The 26,628-nt window shown below is 32.0% G+C and overlaps 1 protein-coding gene across 1 annotated transcript in view; it reads right to left on the bottom strand.

Moving 5' to 3' along the window:
- LOC136272537 (uncharacterized) overlaps positions 1–26,628 on the bottom strand; it is a 103,433-nt gene that overhangs the window by 40,261 nt on the left and 36,544 nt on the right. Inside the window, exons 11-13 of the mRNA XM_066074290.1 lie at positions 22,087–22,173; positions 21,434–21,544; positions 8,104–8,298 (exon numbers count right to left, since the gene is read on the bottom strand). Coding sequence (XP_065930362.1) covers positions 8,104–8,298; positions 21,434–21,544; positions 22,087–22,173 — 393 coding nt within the window. The remainder of the gene's footprint in view (positions 1–8,103; positions 8,299–21,433; positions 21,545–22,086; positions 22,174–26,628) is intronic.

The raw sequence follows: 26,628 nt of genomic DNA, 5'->3' as shown, positions 1-26,628 counted from the left end.
AAGTGGCGTACGTTTCGTGATGGCAAACATAACGTGACGGCAAACATAACGTGACGATTTTTTCAAAAAGGTGGCGGATATTCCGTGATGGCGGACATAACGTGACGATTTTTTCAAAAAAGTGGCGGACATTTCGTGATGGCAGACATAACGTGACGATTTTTTCAAAAAAGTGGCGGACATATCGTGACGGCGGCCATAACGTGACGGCGAACATAACGTGACTCAACAATAATGCTTATGTATAATTAATCATTTTAACGATTATGGTTTCTAAAAATCGCATCACATAAATACAACGGTACGCCTGAACTTACAAAGCGATTGAATAGAAGTGCAGATTCAGCACGTGGGTGGCGTTTGTATTTTGTTGGTCTGAAGTATTTGATACACTTAATTATAGGTGTGTACGAGTATATTTAAACAATAAACAGAGAGTAGCGATCAATACCGAAAAAATTAACGTAATCCGCGTTCTGTAATGTGGCTATCTTTATGGCTCGCGTGTATCACCGAAGAAAGAATTTTATTGTTAAATATTTACATCTTCTTTTGATAAATTAATGAGCTGAATTGATCGTTTAAAGTAAGTAAAAGCACTAAATTATTCCTAATGTACACCAGTACGTTAGATGAAAGCTGTAGCCAAAGCGTCTTATACGGGAATTTGGGTTTGGCAACATCATGATTAGTTCGTGCAATCCTTGATTTTTCTTAGGTTGCTGGAGATTTTTACCGATCGATAAACTGCATAGTTAGAACTGGACCGAATAGATTTCAGTCCTGTCTGTTTCTACACAGAAATAGAGGGAATCAAACTACGTGGATGCCATTTTTTGTCAAAATCGCTCAAACAACTGTCTACATTTTTGTTGTAACTTTTCAGTGAGACAGTCAAAGCCGATTTTTTTTTCACCGGTAATTTTATAAGAATTAAGTGCCGATAACGTATAAAAGAGAAGAGAAATCAGGAAAAAAATCTAACACCATATCACTTCCGAGTTTCAATAACAGCTACTGATTTTAAACTTGCGTCAGAACTATAAAGATACTTAAGGTCGGTAGCAGGTTAAAATCTTGCGCCCTCTGCGCAGGGTATTGCGCATTACTGTTGTAAAACACAAATTTAAAGTAAAATGTTTAATGATACAGGTTATCATGTAACGTTTTTATTTCAGAAAAATTACTTATCAAAAAATTATTTTAAGTGAAATGAATCGTAAGAATAATATCAGAAGTATTTTAATTTTTTCGCTGCTTCTTCAAAATCGACGTTATTGTCGTCTGAGTCAATGTCTTAGGATGACGTCAGTTGAGACTCTGATGTAACAATTGACAAAAATTAACGTCGTGCATTTTCTATTACAGTGTCAATAATTAAAAATCAAAACTAATATGTTTTACGGTGCCACCGTTCTGGCGAGCGCAGCAAGAATTACAAATACCTTGCATCATTGTCAACCTAGTGTTATTTAGGTATCAACGAACGTTAAAGAATTTTTGAGAGAGTATTGCTCTACAATAGGTATGCTTAAGGTATTAATTTTAATGGTTATGATACATACAGCGCAACCCCCTACCCCGAGAGAGAGAGAGAGAGAGAGAGAGAGAGAGAGAGAGAGAGAGAGAGAGAGAGAGAGAGAGAGAGAGAGAGAGAGAGAGAGAGAGAGAGCCTGGTCCCTGTTTGTAGGTGTGTAATTTCCCACTTTTAAATTTAATGGCCTGACTATATGCAATATCTACATAAATTTTTTAACTGTTTATTTTTTTTTTCATTTTATTTTTTTCAAAATCTTTTTATTTAGTTCAAAATGTCCCATTGTTTATTTCCTCCCTTCTCATATACTTATATATACCTGCCTACTGTTCATGCATGTACAAAATTTTAGCTTAAAAATGGATCGATATGACAGTAAAGTAAATAAAAAACAAAATTAATCATATGTCAATGAGGCAGGTATCGCAGTCTTTACTGAAATAGCTAGTACACTCATTACAGATGTTTGATCCGCCTCTAAATTTATCGCGGGAAATATAGCGCGAGTGCACTGTGACGTCATCCATGACTTTGTTCGTCTTTGTTTACATTTCTCGACTCAATACGAAGGTATGGAAGCATGTAACAAATCTTTTGAGTCTCGCCAAAGCTTATGCGGCACTCAAAACGTGTCTTCAAACTTTAAGTCACCGTAAATTACGAGATAAAAGTCGGCCATTTTTGGCATAGCACCACGGGTGAAAACATTAGAGAGCATTATGGGACGTAGACAAAAAATTTTGTTTGATGAACTGTAGGTTTAGCTCGTTCTTTTTCCCGCGCACACTGGTTCTTAGAGCTCGCTTCGCTCGCTATAATTTGCAAAATAAAAACATATACGCGACCCTTCTACGGTCTGTGTGAACGGAAATGAATTTTTTCTTCTAATACAAATAAAATTAAATATGATTCGTAAACATCCTTTTGTTTTATACAATTCTATAATGTAAAATGTGGCACGGCACGTTTATAGGTTCAAACTATGAGGACGGATAGCCTAAAAACCATCCGGTCAATTTCGTTTTAATTTATCAAAAAGTTTACTTATACGTTAACCTTTCATCGCTGAAAATTTAAAGAAAATCGTATGTTTGTAATTCTTTGAATATGAAATTGAAAATGAAAACCCTCATTTTCCCGTATAATCCTATATAAAATGTCGGTGATGAATCGGACATACGACCAAACTTTGAGCGCGACAAACAGATAAACTATCCGGTCAATTTACTTTATATTTTGCACATAGTTTACTCAAAAGTTGACATTACACTGTAAAAAAAATTGAAGGAAATCGTATGTTTGATACATTCTCCCCCGAGACTCCTTAAGAAGTTATATCAGTAAATATGCGATAAATTTCCGTACAAAAGGTTGATCAAAAATAATAAATATTTCTATTTTTGAAAATAAACTTATGTATGTTATTTAACAATGCTCCAAAATTGTAGAAACATAGGCATCGAATTTGACCATCTTTATCTATGTTTGTTATAAAATGAAATGTACATGTTTGCTTGATTGCTTCTCGGCAGCTTAAATAACTTTGATGTATTTAAAGGTTGGGGAGATGTTTGATATTTGTTTTCTTTAAATATCTTCTATCTTATGTTCGGGGGAAGGGGGCGGGGATTCATCGGAAGTGTATCTGGATTAGCTGTAGAACTTTATCTGGACATTCAAAATGTTTTGTTCTCTTTTGTTAAAATTGTAAGAAATCTAGAATTGTTGAAAATCATTTATTAATTCTATTTCAAACAAAGACGATGAAAGGAAGTATAGAAAAAATTAAAACAAACAAAATTTGACGTCCGTGACGTCGTGACGTTTTCGACGAGCTACGTCAAAATCGTATTAACATCTCTTACTTAAATTGTCATATAAATTTTGTTGAAAGAGTTGACTAATCGGAATTGACAAAAAAGTGAGTTTGTGAAATTTTGACATTAAGGGCCCTTTTCTCGTGACGGCAGTCATATGTTTGAATACGACTGATCGTTGATTTACGATAATGATTTATTTAAGAATAAGGAATCATTCTTTGAGCATTATGAGGTGATATTTTCGGTCGGGGCGTGGTCAAATCCAATAAAGCCCGAAGGGCTTTAAGATAGATTTGACCACGCTCCGACCAAAATTATCACTTCATAATATTCAAAGAATGATTTCTTTTTACTCATATTTAATTTATTTTCCATTTGTACACTTTAAAACAACATTTTTTTAAAAACCACTATTTTTGTTTATGTTGCCCGTGTTATGTATTAATATGCGGCGAAGCCAATACCGTATTTCGGTTATGCTATAAGACACGTCCATTTTGTGTCACTTATGCTTTATGAAGTTATTGGGTTTTAGGGTTCAAAATTGATTCGTAATGTTCTCAAAGACAGTTGAAAATGTAGATATAAAGTATTCTGAGTAAAATTGTACAACTTTAGTTTGCATTCGTTTGCAATATATGTAGGATTTATTAAAGTGAAAAACAAAAACTACACTGCATACTCGTTGTTGATAAGAGAGGTTGAAGGCTGACACATACCGAATCGATGCAGAGCAGTATTTTTCAAATCCAACAGTTATCTGCGCAGTAATTACTGTGAAACAATAGAAGTCAAATATTTCAGAAGATTTTTTTTAATAGTTCACCTCACGGGAGACGATTCTATACCACTTCTTAAATAAGTCAGAAGAAACACGAGAGAAGTGGCTATATCTCAATTACAGTGCTACGACCAACATTCACAATAAATTCTTGCATATTTTTATTACTAAAGAATTTGCGATCAAATTTTAAAAATTACTTAGCGAATTAAAACGAATGTAGCTAACGGATTCGAAAAGTTTGAGATTTTTTTCACAGCTTAAAAATCAACTCTAATATATCACATTTGATTTCATGAAAAAAATCTTATTCTTAATGAAATTTTCATGTAAAGTGCCTTTAATAAAACAACATAAAAGTATATCTGTGTGTACGAATGAAAAACTTGTGTATTATTTGAGCGCAACATATTTTATTTTGCTTGTGCAATTTAACAACCCAAATCTATGTGCTGTGTGTACTTTTTGAGCTATTGTACGTAAAATTAAAAATAATCAATCAAAACATGCCTGAAAAAATCTCACCACATTTTCATTGATTTCTAGCATTTTTATATGATTGTTAATATTCATCTCAAATCAGTAACGTACATTATTCAAATTTCCTTAAACTAACGTTTCTAAATGCAGACATTATACTACAGACTATACTTTTGATATTAAATGCAAGTCGATAAAATTGCCGTTTGATAAATAAACAATTCATGTTTATCGATAAATATGATTAAAACAATAGATGTGCGACACTTACAATTAATAAATGCATGGACGAACAATTCATTTTCATAGATGGTGGTTTCTCATCTTTTCTTTTTTATACAAGAAACAAATTTCGATGATACTGAAGTCAATGTTTATGTGTTTATGCATGTTACAATGTACAGCCCTAAAAAATCCAAGAATCGCGATATTTCTTAAAACTTCGGAATACCGTACGCAACTGGATGCACTCTATAACCGACTTTTATTTAATTTTTCACCTTATTTTAAATTGATAATCACTTGGTTGATATTTGTATTCAATGAAAGAGAGAGAGAAAAAAAATTAATTTATTCATCGTGTAATATCGATAATAAGAAAATTAAATTAAGTGAACATGTTAAAATGTTACTACTCACTGAATACAAGCTATGTCTATCGGCACTGAACTATCGACTAATGTAAAAAAAAAAAGTGAAAAATAAAGGCAGAAGATTTATTGAAAGTTACATGCAATTCTTGCATTTTGAAGAAAAAAATTGTAAATTATGCTTATATATAATTAATTATTTCAACCATTATGGTTTATAAAAATCGCATCAGAAGAATACAACGGTACGCATGAACTTACAAAGCCATTGAATAGAATTGAAGATTCGGTACGTTGGGGGGATGTCTCTCGTATTTGATACACTTAATAATTGGATGTGTACGAGCATGTTTTACCATTAATCATAAACAAAAAGTAGCGATCAATGCAGAAAAAAAACATAACCCGCGTTCTGTAAAGTTGCTATCGTTATAGCCCGCAAGTATCACCGAAGAAAGCATTTTATTGTTTATACATGTATTTACATCTTTCTTGTAATAAATAAATAAACTGAATTGATCGTAATAAGTAAGTAAAAGTCTCTAAATTATTATATTGTTTATGTACACCAGTACGTTAGTTAAAAGATGTAGCCAAAGCTACTTATATGTAAATTTGAGTTTGGCATCATTATGATAACTTTGTGCAATCCGTGATATTTCTTAGGTTGCTATATGTTTCGACCGATCAATGAACAGCATGGTTTGAAATTGACCGGGGACATTTCAGTCCTATCAGTTTCTATACAGCTGTGAATTACAATCAATTTTCGTTTAAGAAATAGAGGGAATCTTACTTAGCGAATGTAAATTTAAATATATTCATTAAAGGTTGGGGAGAAGTTGATACTTGTTTTCTTTAAATACCCTTTATCTATATTTTTATCTCATTTTAGGGGGGGGGGGGTAGGGTTGCATATGGATTTTTCAGAAGTGTATCTGGATTAGATGCATAACTTTAACTATATATCTGGATATTCAAAACAAAAAATTACGTTCGTGACGTCGTGACGTTTTCGACCAACTACATCAAAGTCGTGTTAACATGTCTCACTAAAATTGTCGTAAATTGCTTGAATCACACAAGATCTGAGATATGCATGTCTTTGTATATTTGTATTCAGAAAGAGTTGACTAGTCGGAATTGACAAAAAAGTAAATTTGTGAAACTTTGACTTTAATGGCCCTTTTCTCGTGACGGCAGTCATATATCGTCAGCTGGTAAGAATAAGGTGACATGGGGTTGGATGTGCTTTCCCAGTTTTCTCAAAAAAGATTAGAAATCTCTGAACATTTTAACACAATGTATTTTAAATCAAAGGCCTCGAATTTAATATTTTAAAAAAGTGGCTGGTCCCTCACATTAAAAACCATGAGGAAACGAAAATATTTCATCCATAGCCATTTCATTTTCTTATTTGGTATAAAATAAAGGGATTGAAAAGTTTCAATGTTCGATTCTTTTTCTTAGAAGTTTTATTTTAAAAAATAATCATTTATTTACCTTTAGTGATTTTGACCTTTGATGGGTAAGAATTTATCTACATAATGACCGACATTTTGATCTCATATGCTCAGGTGTCTTAACATGTGAAAGTTACCAACACCAAGAGTTTAGAAACTTTATACCATTTAAGTAATCACATGAATATAAATTTCAACTAGAACTTTTTTTGTCTTCAACAAAAAGTAAGGGCTTTTCAACAGCCCCATTTTCCCCCTTTTTTTAATGTAAAAAAAAAATTCATCTCGTATCTATTTCCAAAATTTCTGAACGCCTTGGTATAACCAGTTGCTTAGATAGGAACTTATGAGTACTGCAATATCATAAGAAAGATAACTCCAGAACTTTACAAGTACCTACACTTCTTATTTTCAGAATATTATTTTCAAAAAATCATTTATAGTAAGTATTCATTTCGGGGACAAAAAATTTGCCTACAGTTTTTATGCTATACATTCTTAGAGCCAACCGAGATAACTCTTTCCAAAAAAAGTTTGAAATTTAATCATGTTGTGATCTTTAGGCCTTTCAAACCCCTATAAGGAGTCAAAAAGTAGCCCCTCGGACCACAATTTTTAGATTTATCTTTTTGTTTTTAACAATAAACTGAAAAGATTTTTAAAATCGGACAAAAAATATAAAAGTTACAGCTAAAGGGCTGTTTAAAACGTTGGCCCCTGCAGACCCCTTATTTTTTCGAATTGTCTACCCAAAACTTTTTCCGGTCTGCGCACTGTGCGTGTCATTATATAGATGAAATGTTGTAACATTTAACTGAAAACTTTTTGAGAAAACGAATGACGCGTGATTTTTGTTTAACATTGAAACTCCCATAGACGATTTTCATTGACCTATTAAACCGGAAGTAGTCAACATATTTTAATGAAACTCGGAATGTATATTAATTTCTTCTACCTTAATAATGTCCAGGAATCAAATGGAATTTTAAAAGTCATTTGAATGTTTTTGTTTTTTCATCCCCCCTTTTCTAAATTTGTGGGCTTTATATTTCAAAAACAGTAAGATATAGATACTTGTCAACGCTTACAATTTTGTAAGGCTAGACAAGGTACATCTAATTCTAAAATCTGAACGTTCAAGCATAATAAATAAACAAAATATTGCGTTTTCTTTAATTTTAAGAATTGCCCCTGCAGGTTCCGGAAGTACCGGAACCGGAAGTCCAAAACCTTACATTCCATAGATTGAAAGGTTTGCAGTATAACTGTTGCATCATTAAATCAATATATCTGACAACTTTTAAAAAATTGCTGTCAGAAAACTGTCTAGTATAATAATAAAAAAAGACGAAAACAATAGGTCTTTTCGACCGAAAGTCGAAAAGCCCTAATAATATTTGACAAATAAGACAGTTTATTAAGATTTCCATACCTGGTAAGGGCTGCATTTTTCGTGGCTGTTTTTCTTTAAGACATTCTCTTGGTAGTGGTTGTGGTGGTCGTTCGTCTATCAGTCGTGATTTTGATGGTAAGAGTTGCATTTTTCGTGGCTGTTTTTCTTTAAGACATTCTCTTGGTAGTGGTTGTGGTGGCCTTTCGTTTAGCAGTCGTGATTTTGATGGCACCTCTTTAGTTAGATAAGAAAATCAGAACCATGTAAATAACCTAATGTATTAAACAGTAAAAATAAAAAAAAAAGAAGTTTTGTACTTTATATGAAATTAAAATTTGCAAAACTGCTTCAACAGAGCTCTAACAAGAAATTTAATATAATTTGTTATTGTTTTTTTCATTGCTGAAAATGAAACAAACTTATTGCATTGATATGCGTTACTAAACGATGCATAAAGCACAAAGCCATTAATAACATCAGCTATGTTAATTCAAAGCTATATTTAAACAAGAGGCCCAATAGGCCACATCGCTCACCTGAGCAACACTGGCTTTATATTGTCGTTCAAAGGATATTGTGCCATGTGGCCCCTCGGTAGATTAACCAAAAATGAATATCCGAGTTTTACACTTACTTTAGCTTATACTTAATCTTTGACATATTTTCATCATGAAATACCATTTTTACCGAAAATAAAATTATATGCAATTTAAATAGCAAAATTTTCAGTTGGTGTTCACTGTTAACTTCCAGTTCCCTTTATTTTAGCCCCCCTCCCCCAATCACATTATAAAAAAATTTAAATACATGAGAACATAAACGTATATTTTCTCTCTCCACTACTTACTAGTTATTGTATTTTATTTTTTAAAATCCTGTATGTGAAAGAAGAAAAGTGTACCTCAATTCACCAGAATAAATGCAGTCAATTCCTCAAATTAAAAACATTGAAAAATTTAACTGGCCTTAACAAAACACGTTTCATGATAATCAACCATAACGTAGAGATCGTACCGAATTACCAATAGAATGTATAGTATTTATAATATAATATGTTATTAGTGCATCAGATTTTGCTCATTTTGCGCAGGTAAACAATAAACTGTCAGATTTACCGACGTCTATTTTTGATTCGATACGTAAAAATCTAAAATACAGGCTATATTTCCATAAAGCATTAACGAAATTCAAAACAACGTAAAAACACGGTCACGAGTGAAAATATCAACGCATTGAAAGATTTAACTTCAATTCACTTAACGAAATCGGCACAAATATATTAAGCATGTTTCAAGTATCCCGTTGTACGTAAACTGATGCAAAACAGGCAAATTTATCTTTGTCAGTTTGACCCATTTCTGATGCGTCAACATTCAAACATGGCTGCTTTATACAAAGAACTTAGTTTTCGATATGGAATACCGAACCCGAAGTCATAAACTGATTGACCGCGATTATCTCTTTATTCATATTTTCGTAATTTACTCAAATTTGAAACAGAATTCGCCGATGATATTTTGCAATTTATATTTTCCTTTCCAAAAGGATTATTTCTGCAAAATTACATTGAATTTGACTCTGTAGTTCCTGAGAAGAAGATTTTTTAAAATGCATCCCCCTTTTTCCACAGTTTCAATGTTTTCTCCGCTTTGAATAAAGATCGGTCTTTTATTTCTGCAATTTATATTTTCCTTCTCATAAGAATGCGTTGTGCCAAATTTGGTTGAAATTGGCCCAGCGGTTTTAGAGTAGAAGTTCAAAATGTAAAAAGTTTACAGACGGACAGACGGACGGACGTCGGACAAAATGTGATCAGAATAGCTCACTTGAGCTTTCAGCTCAAGTGAGCTAAAAAGTCCATAAAATATCTATTATTTTCATAGTTTCATGGCATGGTCCTAACAAACCTTTAACTTACAGGACTGTTTGTCATACAATATGTAGATATACCTTTATTGTATAGTTCACAAGTAAATACGGCTAAAATAAATACTGCACGCATTATGCAATAATAATGCATAAACATTTGAAGGGTTTATCACAATTTTGGTCAAAGATAAATTTTTCGATTTTAATGTTTACAATGCTCAAGTATGGCATTCTTAATAGGCAACCAAAATTTGAATGTCATTCGATGAGTTATAAGCATTACACAGAATTACAGAGCTTACAATTCTTTATTATGTAAACAAAACTCTGTTTAGCTATGTAAACAAATTAGGACACGTGCCTTGTTTTCATAACAAGGTATTGCATTTTGTTAATAAGTCTACGACTGACTCTTAACTTTCATTTAATCATATGTAATGCATTCCTTAACCATTATACATGTACATGTAAATAAAAAAAACGAAAAATAGAATGTGACCAAAATCGTGACCATGCCACTTAAAACAGTAGTGGTCTTTTTAAACAATAAACTTCTTTCTTTGGTGATACAAGCAGGATATAAAGGAAGCGACATTGCAGACAAAATACATAACCCACGTTACGGGTTTTGTTAAATATCTGCTGTAATCGCTACCTTAATAGCCTGCATGTATAACAAAAGACAGCATTTTATTGTGAATATCTACATCTTTCTTTAAAAGTGTCTAAATTACTGTGTATAAACAGTAGTACGTAAGATAAAAGAAAAGCTAAATCATCTTATATGGTAACTTGAGTCTGACACTTTTATTATTTTGTGTCGTATGTAATTTGTTTTTAGGTTGCAACCTATTGATAAACTGGTGAGAACAATATCCTCTAGGTTTCAGTTTGTCAGTTCTACAGAGCTTTGAATCACAATCGATTTTCTTAATAAGGAGAGGCGAAATTACTCGGTAGATGAAAATATAACTGAAAGAGAAATTATGTTCATACTAAAGCATTTCTGCGAGTGAGACCGAGAAAAATACAATACGTTGAAAACATATATAAACATAATGTATTGAACCGATCTAATAAAGTTTATTGTAGTGTACATGTGTATATGAAATTAGAAAATGCAAAGTAATTTTAAGGAGAAATGCAAAAAGGAATGTTGTTGAAAGAATTCTGTTCAAATAATGAGATTTATTTTCCAGAATTACTTACTTCTTTAAACCGACAAAAGAAACATATATCACTTTTGTTATTCTATTAAGTTTTTTAAACACTCATTACAACCAATGTTCAGTAATCATGTTCTCTATCTTACTTTAAGATACACTTGAGCACTTTAATTTTCATTGCCTACGTATTTACCAACTGTAAAAATTGTGACAATCGGACTAATACTAAGACCCAAAGAGGGCTTTTAAAGTTTAACAGAAATATATAAGGAAATATTTTATTATCTCAAAAACTAAAAGCTACAAATTATGAAAAAATGCAATCATCCTCAGATAATGTAGATTCTAAATTGCTACGCAGTACAGTTAAGGCGGCCAATAAAAATATCGGCAAATTTTTGTGATGAAAACACGTATAGTTTAGATCAACTGGCATGTCCTTTTAAAAATCAATAACAGTTAGTCAAATGCAATATATTTCTAAAATATATATATAACAGTACAATATTTTATGTTCATAGTGGTCACGTGATATGACAGTCGCATTGTACAAGCAAACGTTTCTGTGGTTTTGAGGTCATTTAAAAAATTCAATATTGCAATGGCATAATCATGTCAAAATTCACAACTGAATTATAAAACAACTTGATGTTATATCGTTGATTTTGAAAAACGTTGAGAACTTTATAAGATAAGAATATTTGTTAGTAGAAATTGTAATTTATAACGCATGTGTTGAATAATTTTGAAAGTCACAGCATTAATTTCATTAAAAAATAATTCATTAGTAAGGATCGTAGAAGTTTTTAAGTTACGTTGCATATATCAAATTCACATGTAAAAGTTTGTCATGATCGGGTAAGTGTATGCCCTTGCAATTAAGTGATTTATTTAGGTACTCCACTTTAAGATATACGAGATTTTATACAAAACCGAGGTTGCTTCTTTATACGATGCATACTTTTAACAAAATGAAAATAAGACTTTTTAGGTAGCATTCTACTCTAAATAATGTTAAACCAAAAAATCCATATATAATTTTCCGTTAATCTATGACATTTTTTTTTCTTCGCTATAAAACTACATGATAGCCTTCAATGACCTAATGCGTCATTTTGAAGCATATGACGTCATGTTTTGTAGTACAGGGAGAACGACGTTTCGCTTATTTTTCAGTGTGTACGATATAACGGACATCAAATTTGTAAGTAAACGCATTTGTTGTTTTCAATTAAAAGATTAGTTTAATTTAGTTTTGCTAATAAATAGATTAATAAGTACTTTCGAGGTTTCTAATGAACTGTGATGTCATAATGCATATTTCCTGCACTTTTTGTCTGAACAGTTTATTGACAGCCTTAACTGTGCTGCGTATTGGTGTGACCCCAGTCTAATACTACTTTATAGTAGTTTAAAAAATGAAATAGAATGATTCAACGAACAGTTGTTCAGGTGAACAATACTACCCAGAGGCCCCCATTTTTTTAATTCATTAGAAGCGTGTTAAATTAGGCTCTTCTCAATCGTTCCAAGAATGTATATGAATAGATTACCCGTTTCACTAATCTATATTACCCAACTGTTCTAGTCTCTTAGTGGCACTACACTTTTCCCAAGATATCTATGCAGCACATTTTCTTTAGTAATTCTCTGTTCATAAAAACCTTTCAAAATGTTTTCAACGATTTTTTTTTCAATTCAATGAAGGAGTACCGTGATTTTTGTCCCTGTAACTTATCTTAAAGTTTTAACGAACAACTTAAAATGAGTAAACGCAGGTGACCTATTGCTATCCATTTTCGTCCGTCTCGTGCGTCGTCCGTCGTGCGTTAACAATTTCACATTTTAAACTTCTTCTTAAAAACTACACGACTGATTGTTATCATTTTTGGTGTGAGGGATCTCTTTGGTAAGAAGAATCTAAATTGTATAGATTACGGCTCTACCACTCCGGGACGCCACATGTGGGCCAAATATGTAAAAAAAAATCCAATTTTCAAAAATCTTCTTCTCTACTCCGACACATTTGAGGAAACAACTGGTTGCAAAGTTATGATGTCCATGAAGCCCTCTACCAAAATTGAGAACTTCATGACCCCTGGGTCAGGATTTAGGCTCTAGGGTGGGGCTAATATGGCGATATAGTTAAAATGTATTAAATCTTAGACAAGAGGCCAATTGGCCTTAAAGGTCATCTGAGTAGCATATAACCCATACAAAAACTTGTCGAGAAGTCTCATATATACACTTAATTAATTAGGTTTCATTATGGAGTAGAAAAATTTTTAATTTGTAATGACGGCCACCTCCCTGCCTGAAATCTTTCAAAAAGAACTGTGAAACCTATACGAAATCATGAAATCAGTTTTCCTTTCAGGTGTGTGGGAGCTAAGAAGATAATTGTTTTACATTATATGTAATAAATCTGCTGTCTGTGATCGAATTAAAGAGTATGCGTCGTTTCACTTGGTTTTATTCATATGATGTATCATGACGATTCTCAAAATCTGATGTCTGTAGACACTAGTAAACAGTCATTACGTTTTTAATATACAAATAAACAAGTAATAACAATAACGACGTGATAGTCAATACAACACGCGCAACGTTGTGTCAAAAATGTAACGCGACCATTATTTAATGTTTAAACATATAAATAAGAATAAACATTTATTACACTCCCCACCATGGAATTACCAATTCCAAAAAAGTATACTTAGTCTACATACCACAAAAATAATAAACACTTTTTACATAATGACTACGATCAAAAAAATTAAAGAGTCAGAAGTCAACTACAGCTGAAAATATCAAACTATTATGTTAACCTGAACATTCTAGTAAACACAGCTTATTTAGTAATTGGTTTCACTAGCTCTGAGTTTTGTGTTTTTATTAGGCAGCTTCGAGTGAGGCCATCTCTACTCACATTTACTTACACGGCCACTGTCCTCTAGGAACGCTTTATTGAGCTATCAAACCTATGTCACCTATTTGTGACATATTTGTTTTGATAGCCCAAGAAAACGTTCCTAGAGGACAGTGACCTATACATCCATTCTGGCCCTGTCCTAGAGTCAAAACTCATATTTCAGGGGACATGAAAATTATAATTTCAGTATAGGACTTTCTTGTAAACATAATTGTAAGTCAGTTTTTTTTATACAGATGTGAGAGAATAGATAAGAAAATGTTTATATCATATGCATAAACACTTTATTGTCATAATGCCCCCCTAATGTCCTGAACCCCTGACCCAGGGGCCATGAGTTTCACAATTTAGGTAGAGGAGTTGGTGGATATCATAACCATGTATTCAGTTTTTTGCTTTAGGAAGTTAATAAAATTGCAAATTACGTTAACTATCAAGGAGTTCATCCTAACGACGCGATGAAAACAGAGCGCTGTGGTTGTGTTTATATACAAGAACTTACCGAAATAATGTTTCATAAGACTTTTATTCCACCACCAGTAAGCATTCACTATTTTCAATTTCGAATCATAAGGCTAGCCTAGTGTTTGTTTTATTAAACATCAACAACTGTTCCTCGTTCGAGTCAATTCAAACTAACGAGCTTTCGCAACTTTGTGTATGTCATGTGTCAACAAACTTGATAATTCAAGTCTTCTGATCAGCATTTCCATTTAATCAAATGAGCTCTAAGAAAAATTATTTAGAGCTAAAAATAATTTTAAGGTTTATTTCAGTGAAACTTTACATTAAAACAGTTAGATTTATCTCAGGAATGACGTACTAAATTGTATTGCGCAAGGTCACAATAGCCGCATAACACAACGTTACATCGTCGTTTTTATCTTTGAAAAAAAAAAACCAATTCAGGTCACATAAGGGACTGTCTCAAAAGCTTCATAATATAAATCAAATTGTATGAGATAAATACAACATCTATAATTGTGTGATTTTATATTTGCTTTATCCAACTCGGTGAAATGGTTATATTCGCTCGGCAAGCCTCGCGAATATATACACCATTTCAACTCGTTGGATAAAGCAAATATAAAATCACACAATATAGACATCCTATATATATATATATATATATATATATATATATATATATATATATATATATATATATATATCTTAAAAACTAAATGCCTGGTTTAATGGCCATAAGGCCTTCTACCAAAATTGTGAAATTCATGACCCAGGGTCAGGGGTTCAGGCTCTACGGTGGGGCAAAATGGCCATATAGGAAAAATGTATTAAATGTAAAAAAAAATCTTCTTCTCAACTCCCATATACATTTGTTATTAACGAAATACATGATTATAATGTCCATGAGGACTTCTACCAATATTATGAAATTCATGACCCCTCGGTCGGGGGTTCAGGCTTATGGTGGAGCCAATATGGCCATATAATAAAAATGTATTAAATCCTAGAGAATCTTCTTCTATACTCCAATATATATTTGTTAAAACTTAATGCCTGCTTATAATGTCCATGAAGCCCTCTACGAAAATTGTGAACATCATAACCCCTGGGTCAGGGGTTCAGGCTCTAGGGTGGAGCCAATATGGCCATATAGTAAACATGTTTTATATCTTTAACAATCTTCCTTTCTATTCCCACACATGTGGGCAAAAAAAATGAATACATGGTTATGATGTCCACTAACTCCTCTACCTAAATTGTGAAATTCATGACCCCTGGGTCAAGGATTCAGGACATGGGTGGGGGGGCAATATTATTACTTATTAGGTTAGTTACTGACTCGCCTCGCCATCTATGAGATTGATCAACCCAATATATTTCCGTAGTGAGTCAGTTACTAACCTAATAAGTGACATATTTATTCACAAATAGCGATGATCATGGCACAGCCATGTACAAGATGCCTAACATCTCGTCCAATTTAACTCATTTAAACTCTACAAAATTTTCAATCTCACCTTTAAAATACTCTTTTGAAGTCTTTGCTTCACCCATGTTTACCTACAATGTTTTGTTGCTGTTTAATTTTAAATGTTTTCTCCCTTTTCTCTGCAGAGATTTGAGCAAATTTCGACGCTGCCATTTTGTTCTGCTTCAGACAAAGCAATGTGACGTTAATATTCTAAGGGCAACTACTCTAACTTTAAAGAATTTCAAAGGGCAACTACTCCAAATACTTTAAGAACTTACGGCATGCGGTTTATGTATTAAATACTATGAACAGTCGAAATGAGTAAGCGAAGCGTTGACCAATGACGGCCATATTGCCTAATATTACATTTATTTTGTAATTCTCACAGAACAAATATAGAGATATATGAGGCAATCACGTGCTTTGTTTAAACCAATGAAAATGTGACATTTCAGTCCAAGGGAAAACAAAGCAATATAGTGTTAATGCATAAAATGTTTACAAATTATATTCTCTATTCTCACAAATCTGTATAATAATGTTCACCAAAAAGTCCTCTACTGATATTTTAATTTCCATGACCCCTGGAGTATGGGTTTTGACTCTAAGGCAGGGCCAAAATGGATACATATGGTGTTTGAAAATTATCTTCTTTACTCCCACACATCTTAAAAGGAAAACTGATTTCATGATTTGTAGACCAGATCTTTAAGTTTTTTGCAAAAATTATAGGTTTCACAGTTCTTTTTGAAAGATTTCAGGCTTTGAGGTGGTCGTCATTAAAGATTTTTAATTTTTCTACTCCAGTATGAAACCTTATTAATTAAATGCATATATGAGAATGCTTGACAAGGGTTATATTCTACTCAGGTGACCTTTAAGGCCAATTGGCCTCTTGTTGTTTCCTTTTCTTATTCTTCAAAAGTGAAATAAAAAACAAACTGCATTGTTGGATGTCTTTTGGAGCGGATTATGAGGTGATAATGTCAGTTGGGCCATGATCAAATCTATCATAAAGCCCATCGGGCTTTATTGGATTTGATCACGCCCGACCAAAATTATCACCTCATAATACTCAAAGAATGATTCCTTATTCCTTATTTATTGTATTTTTTCAAATCATTCGATGGGTATTTAGTGAATCTCTCTCCAAATTGGGTTCTTTTGGCCAATTTTCAATATAGTTTGTATAACTCTCTTTGATAAGAATTTCAGATAAAAGACTGTTTTGAAAAATAATCTGGAAGGGGGTGGGATGTCCCAATTAAACTTATAGTCGTAGAATACAATAATCTGCACATTAATGTTTACAAATAAATGTCTGAGGTTTACAATTTGTTGTGGTATAAAAAAGTATAAAATTAAAACATGTTATGCATTATTATCAATTTGCATGCATATTCGACACCAAAGTTGTCAAATTAGAAGTATCTGTCCGATGGTTAACTCGCCCTACACTATCCACCATAATGTCAATTAGTCAACCCGTTTCCGGGCACCCTGTTCTGGAAAGTTTTTTCAATTAATACTAAAATCGCATTAATTGTTCCATTTTGTTTATTAAATTTTTGTATTAATAGAAGTCCGATCCAAGGTATATCCCCGCGATGCATGATGAACTCGTCCTACACTTTTCGTTAGTTAGTCAATCTGTATTCTTGGTTACCCTGTTCTGGAGAGTTCTCAATCGAATGTGTATCAAAACTAAAATGGCCCCCTAAAAACGAATTGACTCATTTTATTTATTCAACATTTGTCAAATCTTAACTTCTATGTGATCTCTAAATACTAATAGGCTCACGGTAAATATATTCACTCTTTACCTAACCATTCCATATTATTTCATTGCAAGTGTATAACTTGATGCAAACTATCGCTCACTTGGATCCGCCAAACCGTGTCCACTCCCTAATTCTCATTTTTGCTTTTTCGGGCTTGTTTATCGAAAATGAAAGTAGGTTTTAAATTAATTTCACAATAATAACTAATCAGTTAAAATTCAATTATACCTTACGGAAATCATCATGCATGTGTTGAAATACCAAAGGTGTAAGCAATTACTCTGGCGTAGGCATTTTTTAGTTTATTTACAAAATGCCTTAATTTATAAGTATAGATACATTGCCACGAATATAAAGTCGATTTCGTATGAAAAAATTTTTTTAATTCGATATTGCCGTGTGACAATTTGCTATTGCAGATGAAGTTAAGATTGTTGTGGATGACTAACAGCAATTACCCTAGATAAAAATAATGTTTATTAGTAATATTTTTACTGATCATTCATTATCATGATCATTCAATCATATTTATCATCCCCACAAATATTCGATAAAGATCCTCCACTTCTGTCCCATGCACTTGACGTTAAATTTCACTATTTAACACCAGAACATTTAAAACATAATAACAATGCATGACTTTATCTCCAACGACTGTTATTGTTCAGAAAAAATATCAAATCAATACATTTTTACTATGTGGCCATATTGACTCCACCCTAGGACCTGAACCACTGACCCAGGGACCATGGATTTCATAATATAGGTAGAGGGTTTCATAGATATCACATTCATGCATTTTTATATGGGAGTAGAGAAGAATTTTTCACATTTTGAATTAGATTTTTCATATATTTTCCCTATATGGCCATATTGGCCCCGCCCTAAGGCTTGTACCCCTGACACGGGGGGAGGGGGCGTGAAATCAACAACTTTGGTAAAGGTCCTCGTTGCTATCATACCCATGCATTAAGTTTTTCACAACAAATATGGGAGTAAAGAAGATGATTTTTTACATTCTCACTAAATGGTTAAAATTGGCCTCACCTGAACATGAATTTAAAAAAAAAAATTGTAGAGGATTTCATGAACATAATAGTTATGCATTTAGTTTTTCCCAACATGTTTGTCAGTAGAGAAAAAACTTTTGTAAGATTAAATACAGTTTTACTATAGCCATATTATTCATACACTGAGGCTTAAACCCCTGACCCTAGAATTTTGAATTTCACAATTGAAGTTAAGCCTTCAGGAACATCATAACCATGTTTTTAGTTAAGATTTAGTTATGAAGAAGATTTTTAACGTTGGGCTTGATTGTATATTTGGATCCGTCCATGGAAATTCGAGGAAAGTAGAGCCATGAATATCACAATTTACATCCTTATTACCATAGAGATTTATCAAAAAATGGTAGCAATTGATTATCGTTTTAAGGAAGTTTAAATTTTTTAAATTTGTGAACACAGGTCGCACGACAACGGATGAAGACCAATTGCAATAGGTCACCTTAGTGACTCAAATGACATAATAATTATTACTAGCTTGTGAATCATATTCGTAAAAAAAAACCTCACTGACAGCAAACACATGTAATTATTATGTGAATTAATCTGAAAACATCCTCATACTATCTGTGGTTTTATAAGATAACATCTAATGTTCCTATAATATATTTAAAATGTAATCATGTGAAGAAATTCTCGAACATACTAAAATAAAAATCTCACGATTGAAAAGCTTCTTTTGGTTTCATCAATATATATTCCTTAAATTGGTAAACTTAAGCAATGCTTTAAGGGGTTCTGGAAAATTAATCTTTTGATATGTCGGTCAAAACATTAACTCATCAAATTTACTTTCCAACATTTGATAAAACTTTTTAGAATTTAGCATTTAAATTTCCTTTCATCAAACTGTTTAAATAACGTAATGCATGTGGCAGAATGTACGAAAGCAAACACTTATGTATTGTAGGCATCCCCAGCTAATGCAGAGTTACTGAGCTGAGTTATATGAATTAACCACGAGATTAAACATTTAAACAAGTTTAGGCAAACTTCTTTATTGGAGGATTTATTTTAAACTAATTAGAGGATAGATGCTTCTCCCCCCCCCCCCCAGGTGATTTAAAAAAAAATGGCATTAACCCTGTTTATACAAGGACAGTTAACTGTGGCATAAAATGTATTAATCAGACAACAAAAAATTCAATTTATCTATATCTCATTAATTATAATTATTGATGATATTTAATAAATATTCAGGTTTAAATAATTGTAAGGCTTGTTTTAACGAGAAAAATGTCTTCTCTCGCATTTCTTAAATCTTCAGCATTTGATAATTATAAATGGTATCATAATTTGATGATTCAAATTTTAAAATGTATTGTTTATTGAGGGATCAGTTTGTCATAATAATAATAAACTATGTACTAATTTAGCAAATAAGATTTACAAAGTTCCTAACATATGCAAGCATTTACTTTGTAAATGTACCATGCAGATCAAGATACCCATTATGCATGTCTAAATGTGAATTTATTCAATTACATGTATGTTTAAGAGAGGACTAAACGTCACTATTTTGTGATTGTGATTCAATAAAACAGTTGTATAAAGTTTCCATCATTTTAAAAACTGAGCACCGGGAGTACAAACTTTTAAAGAATATTGTGAAAAGAATATACATTTTATTTTTTTTTTATCGACTTCAATTTTCATATGGTCTGGTGCTTGCATTTTACATTAAATATATGCAAGAAGCTTTTGAAATATACATACGCTATCCTCCAAAAACAGAGGTTGCCTAGACTTGTTGAAAAGGATGTATTAATAAAAAAAATAAAATGATTTAGAATAACTTTGGCTTCTTGTGCAACATGTTTTTTTTTTTTAATACTTGTTAGTTAGTTGGACAGGTTGCATGGATATAATTTGATGTGAGGGGACACGATTTGAAGAAAAATTGTTAAAGCGTTCGTATTGTATATTGTATATAAGTTTGTATATAAGACCTCAGCAATTCTTGTGGATACTAGCAATCTAATACTTCAATGAACTGAAGAACGTAAAAAACTATTTACAAAGTAGCTTCTTTGTGTATATATCATAGTTATTATCATTAAAGATAGGCTTAATAAACAGGACAGTGGCACGTTCTATCAACAATCTTTATGATTAAAGCCTCATGACCAATTTTACTCTAAGATCTCAGCCACGGGACTTATCAAGTAAAAATTGTTTAGCAGTTGTACTGGAATATACATTTTATGTGATAAAGGTAATATGGGCACCTGGCGGACTTGATATATGGAAAAAGCACAGTATAATCAAAATAATTTTACCGGTTGATAATTTTCACATTTTACAACAATTGAACAAAATAAGATTTTAAAACTTTTTTTAAAAGTGAAAACAATATATAAACCCGAAAGGGACTCTAACTCAAGATTTGCAGATTCAAAACTACGGTGTTACATGCAGATACCACTTTGGTAAAGAAACATATAAAATGTATTATCCTCAACTCTATTGTTAGTTAAGAAAGATGCCCCATACCAACTTAACATGTCGAACCGACTGCTTCTTTAGTAATCGGAAAGTACCATGTTTTAACTGTTTTATTTGTAATATTTTAAAACACAAGCGGGCGAATGGAAAGGAAGGATAAGAATTCTTACCATCTTCAAACGAGTAAATTTTCTGGTTGATATCTCTATCAGACAATCTTGTTAAAGCATTCGGTTGACAACTTTCGTGTAAACTTCCTTTCTTGGGTCCTGAAGAAGGGACTGTTGTCCCGAAAATTTTACATTATTGAATGTTTGTATCGTCAGCCATTTTAGTGCTTTATATATGTGTGTGTGTGTGTGTGTGTGTGTGTGTGGTTTTTATAAAGAGCAAATTCAGAAAATGAGATAAGTAAGGGTCTTGTTTGAATGATAAAACTTACAAATGTTTAATTGGTTGGGACTACACCCAGTTCAAGCATATCATTTACAACATACACCATAGCATAGCATAGCATTTAAATCTAATTGCATATTTTTGGAATCTAATACAAAAGCATTCGAATCTCATTCCAAAGCATACAAGTTCATGGCTCTCATTCGTCATAGCTTTAGTAATTGGTAAGTACCATGTCTTCACTGTACTATCTGTAATATTTATAACACATAAGTGCGTGCATGAGGAGGAAGAAGAGAAGTGAGGACTTTTTTTCACTTTCAACAATTTGCAGGTATATTCTAGTAAACAATATTTATATTTTATTAACAAGCCCGTTTCAAATAAATTATCTTTCCTTTAAAAATTAAGGTAAAAAAAACCGTACCAACTTCACGCTCGTAAATTTCGTCATCGCTTTCTTCATCAGCCGATCGTATTAAAGCATTCGGTGGACTACTTTGGTCTGAACATCCTGATATAACAAACCATGAATATGATTATACATACATGTGTATATATATATATATATATATATATATATATATATATATATATATATATATATATATATATATATATATATATATAAAGAGAGACAGACAGACAGAGAGGATCTCGCATTGTTTGAGATGGTATTTGATTTTTATCCAACGAGTTGTGTGTTTTTTATCCCCGAGCTTGATAATAATCATTTACTATCGCAACTTATGAAAGATTCCTTTTTATCACTTGTTTTACCACGTCTTTTGTTAAACCTTAATCTTTCTAACAAACAATATATATATATAACACATACTTAGAATTAAATACATCTTTTTGCATATGTGATACCCGTAGATGACTTTACAAAACACGTATCGGCCTCCGCGGCTGATACAGGTTATCAGCCCTAGGGTTGATACGGATCCGTATCACACCCCTAGCGGAACTCCACTGCCTTTTTTGTTTCGTTTTTTTTTAAATAAAACATTTGTTAAATCGATAGTTTTAATGCAATTCAAAATTTTAAATGCTCATAAATGATTTGGAACAGTTCATTTTAAAAGCTGAGTGATTTCCGCTTATATTGAAACATGTTTGCTAAAACAATAAGATCTCATTTTTTATTTAACACATGTTCAGACGTCTTTCAAATAATATTTAACAATTTTTTTTTCAAATTTATTTTTTTTGGTTTCATTACTAAGAATGTAATAAATATAATAATAGAAAGACTTTTTCCATACCACAGCCTCTATAAGCCCTCCACCAATAACATCCATCGGGCCTTCGGCCCTCGGGTTGATATTTGAGTCTCGGGCTGATACTAACTGTAATATGAAGAAGGGTATGTACTATTCTCTCTCTCTCTCTCTCTCTCTCTCTCTCTCTCTCTCTCTCTCACCAACGTCAAAACCTTGACGCTACATTTGAATTTTGAACAGATTAATATCATTTTTTAAAAGTAAAACGGACTCAATTTGTACAACAAATTACAGAAAATTAAATTATAAGGAATGAACTCAATATTTACCAAATTATACTCGTATAACTTGGGAAGACATTGAGTTATATATATATATAAAGTAAAATAAGAAAACACAAAAAAGTTCAATATAACTTAATCCTTCGAGTATAAATTCTTTTGTAAAGCGATCTTGTAGAATTTCAGGATGCTTGTTGATCCAATAGCTCACCGCTTTTAATCCAAGCTCTGTTGGTATATTAGAATATAAACTGACCACGTCAAATGACACAAGTTTTGCGGTATGTTGAACACTTTCAGGCTATTGGTTTATAAAATTCACATCATCCTAAATAAAACTGGGAACTTTTTCACAGTAGGGTTTTAGTAAAATATCAATCAAATGACTTAAGGTGGCTCTATACACCACTTTTTGATGACGCAGTACGCAAAAAAGTAAATCTGGAAACATGCATTTCCGGTACTGGCTGATTTAAACTGAGGTGAATTGTATGGGAACCGCTATTTTGAAAAATTTGTTAAATGGATAGATTTAATTTGATAATTGGAAAATTCATTACTTACAAGTGATGTGGTATGTGACACCTTCACGTTGTGTGGTATTATTTATAGAAATAAACAATAAAATCAAGTATAAATTTTTAAAAAGTTTCTTTAGCATTATCGATATGTTACACCGTAGCGCAGTGGGTAAGTGGGTTCACTACACACCAGTAGGTCATGAGTTCGATTCCCGTTGAGAACAATAATTTTTTTTAACTTTCCAAAAATTTCTAAAACGTATTTTTTGGTTGAATACCGTGAAAGAAAATTCTAAACAGGTGAAAATATTTCAATTATAATATACTTTAATGCACATTAATATCGACACCTAACGGGGATGATAGGGTTGCTTTGAATTTCTCTCAGGTTGGGATACATAAATCCTATTAGCCTAGTCAATGTTCCCCTTTATTTAATTGACTTAGTTTTGCACTAAAGCAAATATATTCACTTATACAGGGCAAAGTCTATAATGAAATATGCATGTATTTATCATTCCAACATTATATTTAGGAAATTTTCTTCAACTCAGAAATGAAAAGTCCCCAAGGTGTTTGGGCCTTGGGACTTAGGAACGATAACCCTTACATGAGGAACTTTCATACCAAATAAAATTCAAAATATTTTTTGTGTTTATTTGCAATTGTTTTCATTCAATTTTTTATTTCACATTTATTAAAATACATTTTCTTATAACATCAAGCAACTTTTTCAGATGATTTGTCAACAGAGTAAGAAAATATGAAAAAATATGTTTTGGGGAAATACTAGACAAAATTGCAATAATAACATTTTTGAATGTTAAGAAGTGTTATATTTTTTTTTATATGTCCAAAGGAAATATCCATCATATGACAAAATAATTTCTCTCAATTTGTTGATAGCTGTCTTTTTAAAAAATATTTTACAAAAACACGAAAAAAATATTAAAAAATTCTTTTAAAATACCTATAGTATCCCTATCTTCATTTTAATATTTGATAAGTATATGTTTTGTGGTCTTCTATTGAAAATTGGAATAAACTGTGGGTGTATAGAGCCACCTTAATCTTTGAATGGATGAATTAGGTCCTCCTACAATAGGTCTAAAAGAGAGGTCTTCTGGATTTAGGGAGCAAATATATTCTCCAGTCTGGGTTTTACAGCATTTTTTGTTTGTAATGATTTATGCACTTTTGGTAATCCGTAGAATTGACTTTCTCGGGCATGACGATTCTACACAAAATCTAAATGAGGAACAAGAACATGATCTCGTCAGAAAAAAGTCAGATTTTTAATCCAAAACAGGGTAGAAATCAAAATTTAGATACAGCGTGTAATACTCTTGATAATTTCCAACTTTCTAACGTTCCAAGACAAACAAAGTCAAATCTATCGGAAAAAAACCCACAAACCTTCAAAGATTAATGTGATGATGACAGCATTGTTATTAAAGAGGCCGACAAAGGAGGCGGAGTTGTTGTAATGAATAAGGCATATTATGAAGTTAAAATATTAGATATGCTTAATGACCCAGAATATTATAAACACGTTGAAGAAAACCAGGAGAAAAAAACTCTGTCAAAAATAAAACAGTTTGTGAATGAAAATTTATCAAATATCACTACAAAGGAAAGAGACTATCTTATTAACTTCGATGCCCGAGAAAGTCAATTCTACGGATTACCAAAAGTGCAAAACCAAAAATGGTTAACTCGCTCTACACTTTCCGCCATGATGTCAATTAGTCAACCCGTTTCCGGGCACCTCGCTCTGGAAAGTTCTTTCCATTAATACTAAAAACGCATTCATTGTTCCATTTAATTAATTAACTTTTTTGTATAAATAGAAGTCCAATTAAAGCTATCTGCCCACGATGCATGATGAATTTGTCCTACACCTTTTATTATTAGTTTATATGTGTTCTTGGTTGCCCCGTTCTGGAGAGTTCTCAAGCAAATGTGTATCAAAACTAAAATCGCCCCCATAAAGAAACGAATTGATTCATTTTATTTATTCAGCATTTGTCAAATCTAAACATCTAAGTATTCTCTAAATAGGCTCACGGTAAATATATTCACTCTTTAGTTAATCATTCATTATTATTCATTGCAAGTATACAATTTGATGCAAACTATCGCTCACTTGGATCTGCCAAAGCGTATCCACCATCATACTCTCATTTTTGCTATTTCGGGCTTGTTTATCGAAAATGAAAGAAGGTTTTTGATGAATTTTATAATAATAACTTATCAGTTAAAATTCAATTATACCTTACGGGCGTCATCACACATGCGCTAAAATACCAAAGGTGTAAGCAGGTACACTGATGCAGGCATTTTGTAGTTTATTCGCAAAATGCTTTAATTTATAAGTTTAGATGTGTGATCGGGAGTGATAATAAAATTAAATATATTTTCAATTCTCTGAGCAAGACGTCGAGAACCTTTTTTATTAGCAATGTGTAGAAGTGTTATTGTTTTCAAAGATTTTATTTTAAAAAATTACTTCTACATCTTGTGGGATACAGGTATTAATTCATTGTTTCTGGGTGTCGAGAGTTCCCGAGCTTTATACACATGATTTAAAGATCGAACCACAAATTGTCCTACCTTGTTCCAAAAACCTTTATACAAATCTGTTGTTAATCCATCACTACCTGGACTCTTAGTATTTGCCAATTTTTTTTTTACAACTGCTGTAGATTCACTAGAGGATATATCACCTTTTTAGGAGTCTCTTTGTGAGTTATTAACTGTTCCAATGTTTGTTCAAATTGTTAGATTTTAGTCAATGGTTTCATTATTTTTATTATATAAATTTTTATAAATACTTTCAATTTCATTCAGAAATCCTTTTGATTTCTAATTTCTATCAAGTCCTCTTCCTCTATTATTAGTTATGGTATTATTTTGTTCGTATAAAGTCGATTTTCTATGT

The sequence above is a fragment of the Magallana gigas genome, chromosome 10, assembly GCF_963853765.1.
Source record: "Magallana gigas chromosome 10, xbMagGiga1.1, whole genome shotgun sequence".
Taxonomy (NCBI): domain Eukaryota; kingdom Metazoa; phylum Mollusca; class Bivalvia; order Ostreida; family Ostreidae; genus Magallana; species Magallana gigas.
The sequence above is the reverse complement of the archived record's forward strand: the minus strand, read 5'-3'. Positions and strand labels throughout refer to the sequence as shown.